Raw genomic sequence first — 13,228 nt, forward strand, 5'->3', positions numbered from 1 at the left:
AGTGTCTCTAGCAGCCCACAGCACAGATTTCCTCAGGGCGCGGGGTCTAAGTCCCAGCCTGCTATTCACCAGGGCCCCTGATGGTGGGGATGGACTTGGTGCAGACTGGAACCAGGTTGCGACCCCTGAGTGCGTCCAGCTGTGGTAGAGAATACTGGCAGGGGAGTGCAGGAACGGAGTCTGATGGGAAGAGGCAGGCAGACTTACTAAAGGTGATCTGTGCGGGATGGATGGATCGTCGGGTGAAGTAAGCGTAGTCAGACAGGCCGGGTACAGGAGGAGCAAGCAGAGAATGGTCGGGGTCACAAGCCAGGTTCAGCAGGTAGCGGGCAGCGCGGTACCGAGGATCAGGCACAAGGATGGTCAGGCAAGCCAGGGGTTCAACAGGAGACGGTCAGCAGAGGTCAGGATCAAAGCAGGGTCAGCAACAAGGCAGGAACACAGGATACCAGGTACAGGGGCTCATGGGAAACACACACCAAAGCCCTGATCACAGGCCTGGTCATTCCTTAATTACACCTCCTGCAATCAGCCTGCAGGTGTTGGCTGACTACAGGAGTGAGCTTCTGGCTGCTGAGAGCACCCGCTGGTCAGCCCTGGTACTGCAGCCCACACGGCAGGTGAGTCCCACCACCAGTGCTGAGTCCATTCCTGACACTTTCTATTAATGTGCTTTGATACAGCACTTTGGGAACATCCAACTTCTTTTTCAATTACCGTTTGAGGTTTTCCCTCCTTATGGAGGGTGTCAATGATGGTTTTCTGCACAACTGTCAGGTCAGCAGTCTTTCCCATGATTGTGATTCCTACTGAACCAGACTGAGAGACCATTTAAAGGCTCAGGAACCCTTTGCAGGCGTTATGGGTTAATTAGCTGATTAGAGTGGGACACTTTGAGCCGAGAATATTGCACCTTTTCACAATATTCAAATTTTCTGAGATTGTGGATTTCGGGTTTTCATGAGCTGTAAGCCATAATCATTACAATTATGACAAATCATGGCTTGAACTATCTTGCTTTGCATGTAATGAGTTTATCTCATATATTAGTTTCACCTTTTAAGTTGCATTACTGAAATAAATGAACTTTTGCACAATATTCTAATTTTTCGAATTTCACCTGTATATTCTGTCTATATTTGAAATCAATAATTGTTGATGCTACAATTCTGTTGATCCTAAAACATTATTCCTCTCTGGCCATTTTTATTTCTTGTATTGTCACCTTGGATAAATAAAGAATTTAAAAAATTGTCATGTGCAAAATTTCACATATGCAACTTAAAAAACAAAACATTACCGTTTCATTGTATTCTCGTCTTTAATAGTAAAGGGAAAAAATTGGGCAAAACCACTATATATTCTGCCCAAGTGGCACCAAGTTTCTTCTAGACACCTTGAGCCTGTCCCATGCTAGCTTCCAAGTCATATACCTTCCACTACCTTGCAGATGGCATAAACCAGAATATACATTCCTATTTATTACCATCATAATACTAAGTGCATGAGGTCCTAAATCTGACTGAGCACCACACTAAAATAATTTCTGCCTTTGTAAAATCATAGTTTTCTACACAGTGCTTGCCTTCTGCATTTGTCTAGGCTGTCAATGTAAAAAGAACTGGAACATTCAGGCTTAATTAATTCAGTTATTAAAAGGAGACATAATGCCAATACATAACATGCCAAAACAGATTAATGAAAGAGAGTAATTTTTTTCATCTGATATATTGAGGTGGATTTACTAAAAGAGTTGAGAATCTTCATACAAATTGTGTGAATGTTCACTTCAATCAATACATCACTTGAAAGGAAAATTTCTGTCTACTTATACCATGGGCACAGGACTAGATAATGGAAGTAAATATTCAAATTGTGTCATTCACCTGCTATTAGCATTTTGCAGCCCCTTTAGTGCCATCACAGTTTGCTAAATTGCGCTTGTAACCCAATCCATAAGAACTGGATCTTCAAGCTTTTATTGGTTGTCTGTCATAGTTGCCAACATTTAAAATACATTTTCAGAGGTACCTTCTCTCACTGTGGCTCCAGAAATAATGTACCTTAATTAGGGGTGGGGCATTCATTTAAAATGGGCATGGTTTTACAAGGAGCATATCATTAACTTAATGCAATACTTGAATTTAATATATCTAAGAGAGCTGTAGGTATAGGGCTAAACAAAGCCAATAATACACTGGTAGTAAAAGTACCGTTTCCCCGAAAATAAGTCCTACCCCAAAAATAAGACCTAGTACTATTCTTGGGTATTGCTAAAGTATAAGACCTACCCGAAAATTACGCCGTTCTGCCACCTCCGGCACTGGCCCTGTGCACACCAATATCTACTGTCTCTTATAAAAACAGAAGTGCAGCTTTTGTGTTTTTAAGTGACAGTCCCTCTTGTAAGTGACAGCACCATCCGCTCCCACAGAACATCCCTACCTCTGTACTCACTGTGGGACAGGGAAGGAACAGATATCTGCGGGTGCAGTGTGTTTAGGGGGGGGGCATCTCGTCCTGCAGCCTAATGCATGGAAGCTGATGCCCCAGGGGTGATCTCCGGCCAATGGGGAAGAGGCAGAGCAGTGCGCTTGGTGTTGGTGCACTGTGTGGGAAGATAGGACCCGAAACGGGAGTTATTATGGAGAGGGGCCGGCTGCTGACAGCTGTGTTTCGCAAAGCTAGCTAACCATATGAGGACAGTGGAGGGGAAAGGAGAGAGGGATGAGCAAAGGTGAGCTGCAGTCAGGTGTTGCAGCAGGTGAGTTGCAGACAGGATGCAGAGGTGAGCTGCGACTGCGGGGTGTAGACGTGGGTTGCAACTCGGCTCACCTCTGCGCCCCCCTGGCCACAGCTCACCTCTGCACCCACTGGCCACAGCACACCTCTGCACTCCCCGGCCACAGCTCACCTCTGCACCCACTGGCCACAGCACACCTCTGCACTCCCCGGCCACAGCTCACCTCTGCACCCACTGGCCACAGCACACCTCTGCACCCCCTGGCCACAGCTCACCTCTGCACCCCCCGCGCCACAGCTCACCTCTGCACCCCCCGCGCCACAGCTCACCTCTGCACCCACTGGCCACAGCTCACCTCTGCACCCACTGGCCACAGCTCACCTCTGCACCCCCCGGCCACAGCTCACCTCTGTAACCACTGGCCACAGCTCACCTCTGCACCACCCCGGGTCACAGCTCACCTCTGCACCACCCCGGGCCACAGCTCACCTCTGCACCACCCCGGGCCACAGCTCACCTCTGCACCCCCCGGGTCACAGCTCACCTCTGCAACCCCAGCCACAGCTCACTTCTGCACCCCCGGCCACAGCTCACCTCTCCCCCCCCCCCCTGGCCACAGCTCACCTCTGCACCCCCCGGCCACAGCTCACCTCTACATCCCTTGTCCACAACTCACCTGTCAATTCACCTCTGCAACACCAGACTTCAGCTCATCAGCCGGCCCTCTCTATCATAACCCTCATCCACAACTGCCTGCAGCTCACCTCTGCGCCCCATGTCCACACCTGTACATTAAAAAAAAAGACCTGCTCCGAAAATAAGACTGTGTCTTATTTTTGGGGAAACACGGTAGGCATGTAAACCCTGACCCCAAGGTTTAAAAGGAAGACTGCAGACAATAATTACATAAACAATCATTTTGCGTGGTAAAGAAAATATCACACATGCATAAAAAGTAAGTAATGAAGTGGCCATGTGCTCAACATATATACAGTGGCAGTATAATTGACACCTGGGTGGAATATACTGCTTGGGCAGTATAGTATCAGGCTAGGGCAGTAAAATGACAGCATGGGCAATATAGAGGCAGGCTTGGGCAGTACAGTGACAGGCCAGGACAATATGGGGATAGGCTAGAGCAGTACCGTGGCAGGCTAGGACAGTATAGTGGCATGCTAGGGCTGTGAAAACAGTAATGTCTGCAAATAACCTCACCTCCCCGATAAAGGAGGGAGGAAATCATGGAAAGATGGGGATTTAAATGGTTCTGTCAAACACAAAAAAACACAAAATAAATAAAATTTGTATTATTTATACAAATTTAAAGAAGGACGAAAAAAAGGAGGCAGAATTGACCCCTAACGATTTAAAGGTCCTACATTTGGGCTTATAATATGCCCCAAATAATAGGATGAATACATTTGATACCTATATAGATGTGCAAAAATTAATTAGGAAACGTAATATTAAAAAATATTTTGCGGAGAAACCGGAAACTGAGGATAGACAAGATTACAAATTTAAAGGGAGTGGACTAAAGAACAAATCCACCTTTAATCCAAAGAATCATTCCAATCAATTTTTAGATGTTTTTAAATCCATGGTGGAACAGAATATAAAAATTCTTAAAAATAAACATTTTTGGAATCAGAAAGACATTCAAAAAGGCATAAAAGAACTGGAGGAAAGAAAAAATATAAGGCCCGCAGATAAAGGGGGGGGGGGGGTATGGTGGTTTTAAACAAAGATGATTATTATACAGAACTTGTCAGGCTAGTGGAAGACAGTACTACATATAAGAAGGACTAAATTTGTATAAATACAAAAATATTTTGTAGGTACAAAGACCATTATATGTGTGCAGTGTATATAGTGACTAGGCATAGATTCTGTTAAATGATCCTCCTTTAGTCCCCTTCTACTGTTAGCCAAAATCTGGCCCTGCATATTGATTACCGCAGCCTGCGTAGGCTGGGTGTTAATTTTTGTTCCAAGCCAGAGGATAATTATTATGATGTTCTGGCCTTTACACTTTCTGGGGTTATTAATGACCCTGAAACTTGCCAGGGGGTATCATTGCTGGTCTTTTGTGGGCTCATTTTACTCCAACAATCTCTTTAGTCTGGCCCAAGACCCTATTTTGTCTATATGACGGGATAGACCATTAAAAACACCCACTTTTTCATCAAGCCCACAAAATTAGCTCCCCCACTTATACTTTCAGCACCACATAGCACCCACAAAAATTGTCTAGAGCCTCTCCTGTTTATGGGTTATGTGTTACACGTCAAAGATGGGGGTGACATGGGCCACGAAGTTTACAGGAAACCTACTGACACAGAGCAATATCTGCTTATTAATTCCCATCACCCACTGGAACACAGATTGGGGATCATTAAAGCTGGTTTTAACAAATGCAGAATGTAAACATAAATAATGCATATCTCAAATGTGTTAAACAACCAAGACTGGACTTTCATAAAACAACTACAATGTCACGCAAAAAGAGATGGGACCATCAACACAATAGAACACCAGCCTGTACATCCCAGTAACTTGAACACAAAGTAAATTGGTATCATACATCCAGTGAATGCAAAAACCCATACACTGGGAAGAAAAAACTAATCATTCAAAAACCCATCAGTCTTCCTAAAACTTAAGGAGACCCTGTTGCCAACTGTCACCAGCACAGAAAAATCAATTATTTTAAGAGTCTACTTGCAGGGTGTCTTTGAGGTCTGACTGCTATAGGAAGATTCAATCCTCTAGCACAATCCTTGTACCTGTAAGGGAATTCCCATGAGACGGCTGGGGAATAGACGTGCGCATGCGCACAGAAATGCACGATCGTGCACACCCACGGCGAAGATTGGCGCCAGACGGACTATTTAAAAGGTGCCTCTGCCTGTACTGAGTGCTGACTGGTCTTCAGCTGTTCCCTGTTTCCTGCTCGTTCCTGTGAGATTTCCTTGTTGCTGACCCGGCTTGTTCCTGACCTGACTCTGATTATTCTTCTGCTTGATACTTGTTCCTGACTTTGGTTCTGCTCCTGACTTTGTCTTGCTTATGATTTGGTACCTCGCTGTCCGGCCGTTGATGACCCCGGCTATTCCTATGACATTGCTTCTGTCTCCCATCCCAGCTTCCTGCCTTGTTCTGGTGCACACATGGCGACCTACCATACCAGCTCTGCATATCACTACTGATCCTGAATCGGAGGTTCATCAGTCTTCCAAAGTCTCCAACTGCAAGAGCTGCAAACATTTGCTGGTGCTCTTGTCCCCCTGGTCCCTAGACACCCTCTGTTCCACTTCCAGAGGGGTCAGGGCTAGTGACACAAGTGAGGTCGACCTCGTCATTTCAGTCTCCAATCAGGTACATGACAGTACCACTTCAAAGCCCTCTCCTTTTCTGGGAATTACTGTCTTTGCTGGAACAGCTCCTCAACCCCTCTTTTCACCCTCCCCCTATATAACCTTTTTTATGTAGCTACTAGGGAAGGAGAAAACCGGGAAATACACTAGAATGTCACTTGAGACTAGTGGGGCTGCTGACATCACCTCCTAATGGTGACACCCAACAGCAATTTTACCACTTTTGGATGTCTACACAGAGGAGACTTTTACATGTAAATAACATGTATACAATATGTTAAATGCCAAATAATGCAATATAAAGATTTTCACTGAAATTGATGGTCTGGTTATAATTTCTCTTTAAAGCAAAACATTTTTTTTTCATTTTGGATAGCGTAAAGAAGGGTTATAATCCTTTTCAGTTTTGTTTTAGCCATCTGTATCCCATTGAGGAGATTTCCCTTCCCCTTCTGTCCCACTGCCAAAACAAGAAGTGAGAGGAAATCCCTCCAAGAGCGGAAATCCCTAGTTGTCCACCAGGGTCACCAAAACTAGTGTCCACACTGGAAGATTTCTGCTCTATTAATGTTATGAGGACAAATCAAAATTGTATGGGTTTTTTTCCACTTTTAGTAATAACCGTCACCAGGATAAATAGAGAGGGTGAATCTCTCTAATGGGGGCACAGCCAGCAAAAAAAAACCTGAGAGGTGTTCAAATCCCTCTCCAATCTATCCAAAACTGTAAAAAAAAGTTTTGCCTTTAGTTATACTTTAAGGAAGAGGGATATTCTTTCCAGGACAGTGCGGTGCACATTTTGGACAGTGAAGACAACTGAATCACAAGATGTATGGACAAGGTTACCTATATCTAACATGTACAACGATCCCTAAAGAGGAGGTATTTAATACTGTCACAAACAAAGTGCCATTAAAATATCATCACCCCAACGGTTTGACAAAGCTTCACACCTTCAGCCATGTAGGCTGTCTGGAGGTAGAACAGTTTATGGCACCATGATGGTTGGATTAAATTACTGACTTTTTTTTTATAAATGCAAGGGTAGGTTCCTAAAATTAATAGGGGCTGTAGAAGCCATTTGGATGAGCACTGAAAGGTCTTCATCATTAAAGAACAAGCCTAGTTGCCTGAGACGTAATTCCCAATTTTACTTCTAACCAACCTCTTGGTGGGTCCTTTTCAAGAGCAGGCTTAACGACACCTGTTTGGATCAGCTGCTTCTACATTTTGGAGATAGTGATAGCACTTTTCGTTACTTTGTTCACTGGCCAATTAGTGCCTATTGACGTCCTTGCTGGAAAGGGCAAAAACATATATATAGGATTTTATTTTTGTTTCTAGTGTTGAAAGCCACCTAGTCTCTAAAAACAAACCTTTCCTTAACTGACCTGAATCAGCACACACACACCCACATAACTGATGATTAATTCCAGAGATGTACAGCTCCAGGAGCAATGATGCACTGAGCAGCACTTAACATTTGTTCTTTATTGATTTTTCAATTTAGTTCAGCATTTACTCCTTTGATCTTTTCTGCAGTGGAAAAATATTTAGCTGAAACCTGTACAAGCATGGCCTATACCTAGTAACACGCTGTATGGTTTGCACTTCTGCACAGCTGAGCAGGAAAAGACCACTTGTTCTCAGCAGGTGATCAATAATGTGGATTTCATATGTGCAAACTGAGAAATTGGGGAAGATTTAGAAAAACAACTATATATATATATATATATATATATATATCCTTCTGCACTATAGCTAAAAAAGGAATTCTAGTTAAAGTACATCTGTCAGTGTGTAAAGTGGCATGGCTTAAATTGAACATGTAGTCTTTCCATCATATGTAAAATAGATCGGCTAGATTTAAAATGATCTTATTGCTATTAATGTTTTAACCACTTCAGCTCTAGCACAGGCTGGATTCACACCCTTGCTTTTTTGCTTGATGTGTTTTCTATTGAAATCAGTGAAAGTTCAACCCAATGTCAATATGTCATGATGCACATCAATAAATATTATAACACGTGTCAACAGTCAATACTGCATGCAGTGCTCTTTAATTGTTGACCTGTATTTGTCTTGATTTCAATTGAAAACACATAGGTGTGAATCCAGCCTATGGTCTCACTGCTTTGGAGACATGTCAGAAAAGCCTAATCTTCCTGTGTTCCAAAAAAAAAAAAAAAAAGTTTAAATATTAATGGTTAGAAAAATAGGAGGAAAATAATGGCTAAGGGAGAATGGGAAGAAGCAGCTAATTAGGGGCTATTGGGGCAAACTAAGGGTTAGCAAGAACACATTTTATTAAACTAAAAAAAAAACTTTCTTTGGCAGCTTGCTCTAATGGGTATCATATGGTGACAATGGTGGTGCTTTTCTATGTAAAAAGAAGAATTTAGTGAGCGCATCAGCTGCTAGCACAAAAAGAACAACCCGTTTTATCCTCATAAACATATAATGGAAAAAAAGTGCAAAAAGAACAACCCGTTTTATCCTCAAACATATAATGGAAAAAAGTGCAGTGCTACAGTGAATAACATAAGTGACGTGAAAATTATAAATATTAATATAACATAAAAAGGTGACTTGCGTGAGCAAATAATCAGTGCATAATTATCAATGTAATATTAGCAATCAATCTCTATATATAGTGTCCAGAAATTGTAAATAAACGTGACATCAAGTGGTGGGTGAATCCGTGATAATTCTTCCTCCTTATGCAGGCCATAGATGGGCCATTTATCGGCCATTTATCGGCCGAATTTTCGGCCAATAAATGAAAAATCGGTCGGCCCCGTTGCCGATGCTGCCACCCATGTCCGGCGAAAAACAGCCGTCCGACAGCCATCTTTGTAAGTGGATTTGCTTTGTTTTTATGCTCCACGCGGATGCTCTTTTATACTTTAATAAAATATACTGCACCATAAGCGGTTCTCTTTGGGCTCCTTTTGTGAGGTTTTCCCTTCAAGGTTGGGCCATTTTGCTTCTAAAGGTTGAGCCACCTTCTGGGGAAATCAATTGTTTCTACTGAATCTAAGCGGTGCATACCATATAGCTTTGCTTGGCGGTGGATAAGGCTTACCTGCTGGAGGAGTTTCTATTTTGAATGCAAATTCTATTTGTGTTTCTGGTGAGTGCATTATGCAGGCCATAGACGGGTCGTTTATCGGCCGATAATCACGCCGTTAGTGTGGCCAGCCAGTCAGCAGTATTTTGCGGATCTCCTTTTATTTTTATCGGTCATACTGGAAAATCTGAGAAAAACGGCTGTTTTTTGCGGACATGGGTGGCAGCATCGGCAAGGGGGCCGACCGATTTTTCATCTATCGGCAGAAAATTCGGCAGATAAACAACCAGTCTATGGCCTGCATAAGGAGGAAGAATTCTCATGGATTCAGCCACCTTTTGATGTCATGTTTATTTACAATTTCATCATCCTTCAATAAAAGAGCATTTTTTGGCATGATCAGTCATATTTTCAATATCAATGCCAAAATTTCACAATTTCTGCCACGGTATGTAAATTTTTGAGCACAACTGTACTTGATATCTGCAGTGGTGCATTCACTTAATGAGCATGTTCTTTTCTAGGGGCTGCTGCTGAGGGATCCTGTTAATATGTGTCCCATGGGCCACTGGAGAGTTGTCAGCATCTACCAAGCAGGGTGCAGCCTGTGCTATGAAACGCATGCCGTCCAAAACCGTCCAGTCCAGCGTGTGTTGCAGCTCTATCTTCCGGTGAAGCCGGAATGTCATTTCCGGTGACGTCATCCTGATGTCATTTTCATATCAGCGGGGGGGAGGAGGGGGGCACCAGAAGTGGCAAGTGGGGACATCCGACCAGACTAACAGCCGCTCTCCAGCCCGCAAAGCCCTGCCAGACATGACCGCACACAATGCCCCAACCCTTGGTGTCACCACAGCTGCCCCCCCCGACAGGCTCAAAGCTGTATAACATCACAGCATATTACACCAAGCGAAAAACAATATGCGTATGAACAAAATCCTTGGGATTCGTTCAATACTAAATATAAATGAATAAAAAAGGGGGAATTAATAATGTAAGGAACATTTTTATATATAAATCTATATGGAAAAAATTAATAAAGCAATTAATTAATGGATTAAATATTGGATAGGCCATGATTACTTATATCATAATATATATATATATATACACACACATACATATACAGGTGAAACTCGAAAAATTAAGAATATCGTGCAAAAGTTCATTTATTTCAGAAATGCAACTTAAAAGGTGAAACTAATATATGAGAGAGACTCATTACATGCAAAGCAAGATAGTTCAAGCTGTGATTTGTCCACAATCTCAGAAAATTAGAATATTACATGCAATCAATAAAACAAGGATTGTACATAGAACAATATTGGACCTCTGAAAAGTAGAAGCATGCATATGTACTCAGTACTTGGTTTGGGCCCCTTTTGCAGCAATTACTGCCTCAATGCGGCGTGGCATGGAAGCTATCAGCCTGTGGCACTGCTGAGGTGTTACGGAAGACCAGGATGCTTCAATAGCAGCCTTCAGCTCTTCTGTATTGTTCGGTCTCATGTCTCTCATCTTTCTCTTGGCAATGCCCCATAGATTCTCTATGGGGTTCAGGTCAGGCGAGTTTGCTGGCCAATCAAGCACAGTAATCCCATGGTCGTTGAATCAGGTTTTGGTGCTTTTGGCAGTGTGGGCAGGTGCCAAGTCCTGCTGGAAAATGAAGTCAGCATCCCCATAAAGCTCATCTGCGGAAGGAAGCATGAAGTGCTCCAAAATCTCCTGGTAGACGGCTGCGTTGACCCTGGACTTAATGAAGCACAGTGGACCAACACCAGCAGATGACATGGCTCCCCAAATCAACACAGACTGTGTGAACTTCACACTGGACTTCAAGCATCTTGCAGTGTGTGCCTCTCCATTCTTCCTCCATACTCTGGGTCCTTGGTTTCCAAATGAGATGCAAAAGTTGCTCTCATCAGAAAAGAGGACTTTGGACCACTGAGCAACAGACCAGGTCTGTTTTTCTTTAGCCCAGTTAAGACGCTTCTGACGTTGTTTGTTGTTCAGGAGCGGCTTGACAAGAGGAATACGACATTTGAAGCCCATGTCCAGGATCCGTCTGTGTGTGGTGGCTCTTGATGCACTGACTCCAGCCTCAGTCCACTCCTTGTGAAAGTCCCCAACACTTTTGAATGGCCTTTTCCTGACAATCCTCTCCAGGCTGCGGTCATCCCTGTTGCTTGTGCACCTTTTTCTTTCACACTTTTCCTTTCCACATAACTTTCTATTAATGTGCTTTGATACGGCACTTTGTGAACATCCAACTTCTTTTGCAATTACCGTTTGAGGCTTTCCCTCCTTATGGAGGGTGTCAATGATGGTTTTCTGCACAACTGTCAGGTCAGCAGTCTTTCCCATGATTGTGATTCCTACTGAACCAGACTGAGAGACCATTTAAAGGCTCAGGAACCCTTTGCAGGTGTTATGGCTTAATTAGCTGATTAGAGTGGGACACTTTGAGCCTAGAATATTGCACCTTTTATTCTAATATTCTGAGATTGTGGATTTGGGGTTTTCATGAGCTGTAATCCATAATCATCACAATTATGACAAATCACGGCTTGAACTATCTTGCTTTGCATGTAATGAGTCTATCTCATATATTAGTTTTACCTTTTAAGTTGCATTACTGAAATAAATGAACTTTTGCATGATATTCTAATTTTTCGAGTTTCACCTGTGTATATATATATATATATATATATATATTATTTTTATTTATTTTTTAATATAATGAAAACATTAAAATAACATGATTATTGCATAACAGTGCAAACTATAAGAAGATTCTACCTACTTAAGACCACATAATGGTTCCATGTGCAGATGGGTTGGTACACACAGATGTGGAAACACAAAAGTGCATGTGCACACATGCATGCGGAACCGAGAAATCTGGCATGTACGTGTGCACCCAACCTTCTAGGAATGTGCATCTAGGATAGGATCATACCCTGTAAAAACTATAGATGAACACAGGTCCAGACTGCAATGAGGGCTTTAAGCCCTATATGCGTCATCTAAAATCTCAGGGCATAAAAATTAATGAAGACTGTGGTAGCTAGGATCATGTCTTCATATAAACGAAACCAGAAGTGTGTAAAGAGCAAGGGTATCAGGCTCACAGGCCAGAAAAATCACTGACCTCAACTTACACAGGATGCCCTGGAGTCATACAAAAGAATATAAAGGTAGGAAAATATAGTCCTCAATCATTCATAAAGGCAATTTATGCCTTTTGAATATTTTAATGGTTCATTACATTTATAACACTACTAAAGGTTTATGCAATTATATCATCAATATATTTTTAAATTGTGTGCAATTCAATGCTACTTGTCTCTATGATCACACTTCATGTCAATGTCGTAATCAACTGTGTACAATTTGGGCCATTATCCACCCCCAGTGGGAGGAGCCAGCCCAACACCATCCAATTCCATCATTTAGCTTTATACAGACTGTTTTTGTAGCAGGCTGGATTGGCTCTGAGGAAGAGGGGACTGTCCCTTGAAACGTGTCAGCCATTTCTCGAGGTTTGGGAGTTAACCTGGTGACATAGTCGCTTTGAGATTATGATGCATGCATAATTGTTTGTTTGTGAGTATATATTTTGGTGTTTCAATAAAAACTCTATTCTGACATTGTCCACTGCCCTACTGACATTGTCCACAGCTCCTTTTTAAGCTAGGCTAAGTTTATATTTTTACAGTGACATTACATTTTTCTAAGTTTTCCTTACTATTTATTTAGGCCTTGCTAGTTAATTTCTTAAAACAATAAATAAATAAAAGAGTGCCGAACCCGGTGATCTTTGATCTCTCATGTTGTTCAGGTAGATCTCCACCTCTCAAAGGTTGTCTACTCCTGGTCCAGGGTATTTAAAAGAATTGGAGAGGTATGTCAAAATGTGGACAGTTTCTCCAATTACCCTCTCATTAAGTAAATAAAGATTTGAAATAACTCTTTAGCCACTTGGAGTATCTTGGTGCGCAGTGGAAGCTGCAGGTGGTAGTGGGTGTATGTGTGGGG

The 13,228-nt window shown here is 42.5% G+C and overlaps 1 protein-coding gene across 3 annotated transcripts in view; it reads left to right on the forward strand.

The window, feature by feature from the left end:
- Positions 1-13,228, forward strand: part of LOC149442204 (phosphorylase b kinase regulatory subunit alpha, skeletal muscle isoform-like) — a 326,068-nt gene that overhangs the window by 114,358 nt on the left and 198,482 nt on the right. Inside the window, exon 34 of one of the 3 annotated variants that reach the window (XM_089656370.1) lies at positions 9,715-10,170. The exons of the other annotated variants lie outside the window; for them this stretch is intronic. Within the exon in view, the coding sequence (XP_089512496.1) occupies positions 9,715-9,888 (174 nt within the window). The 3' untranslated portion in view covers positions 9,889-10,170. Of the gene's footprint in view, positions 1-9,714; positions 10,171-13,228 lie in introns of those variants that run through there. 3 annotated transcript variants of the gene reach the window in all.

The sequence above is a fragment of the Staurois parvus genome, unplaced genomic scaffold (assembly GCF_062004578.1).
Source record: "Staurois parvus isolate SC_StPar_1 unplaced genomic scaffold, SC_StPar_1.0 ptg000902l, whole genome shotgun sequence".
NCBI lineage: Eukaryota > Metazoa > Chordata > Amphibia > Anura > Ranidae > Staurois > Staurois parvus.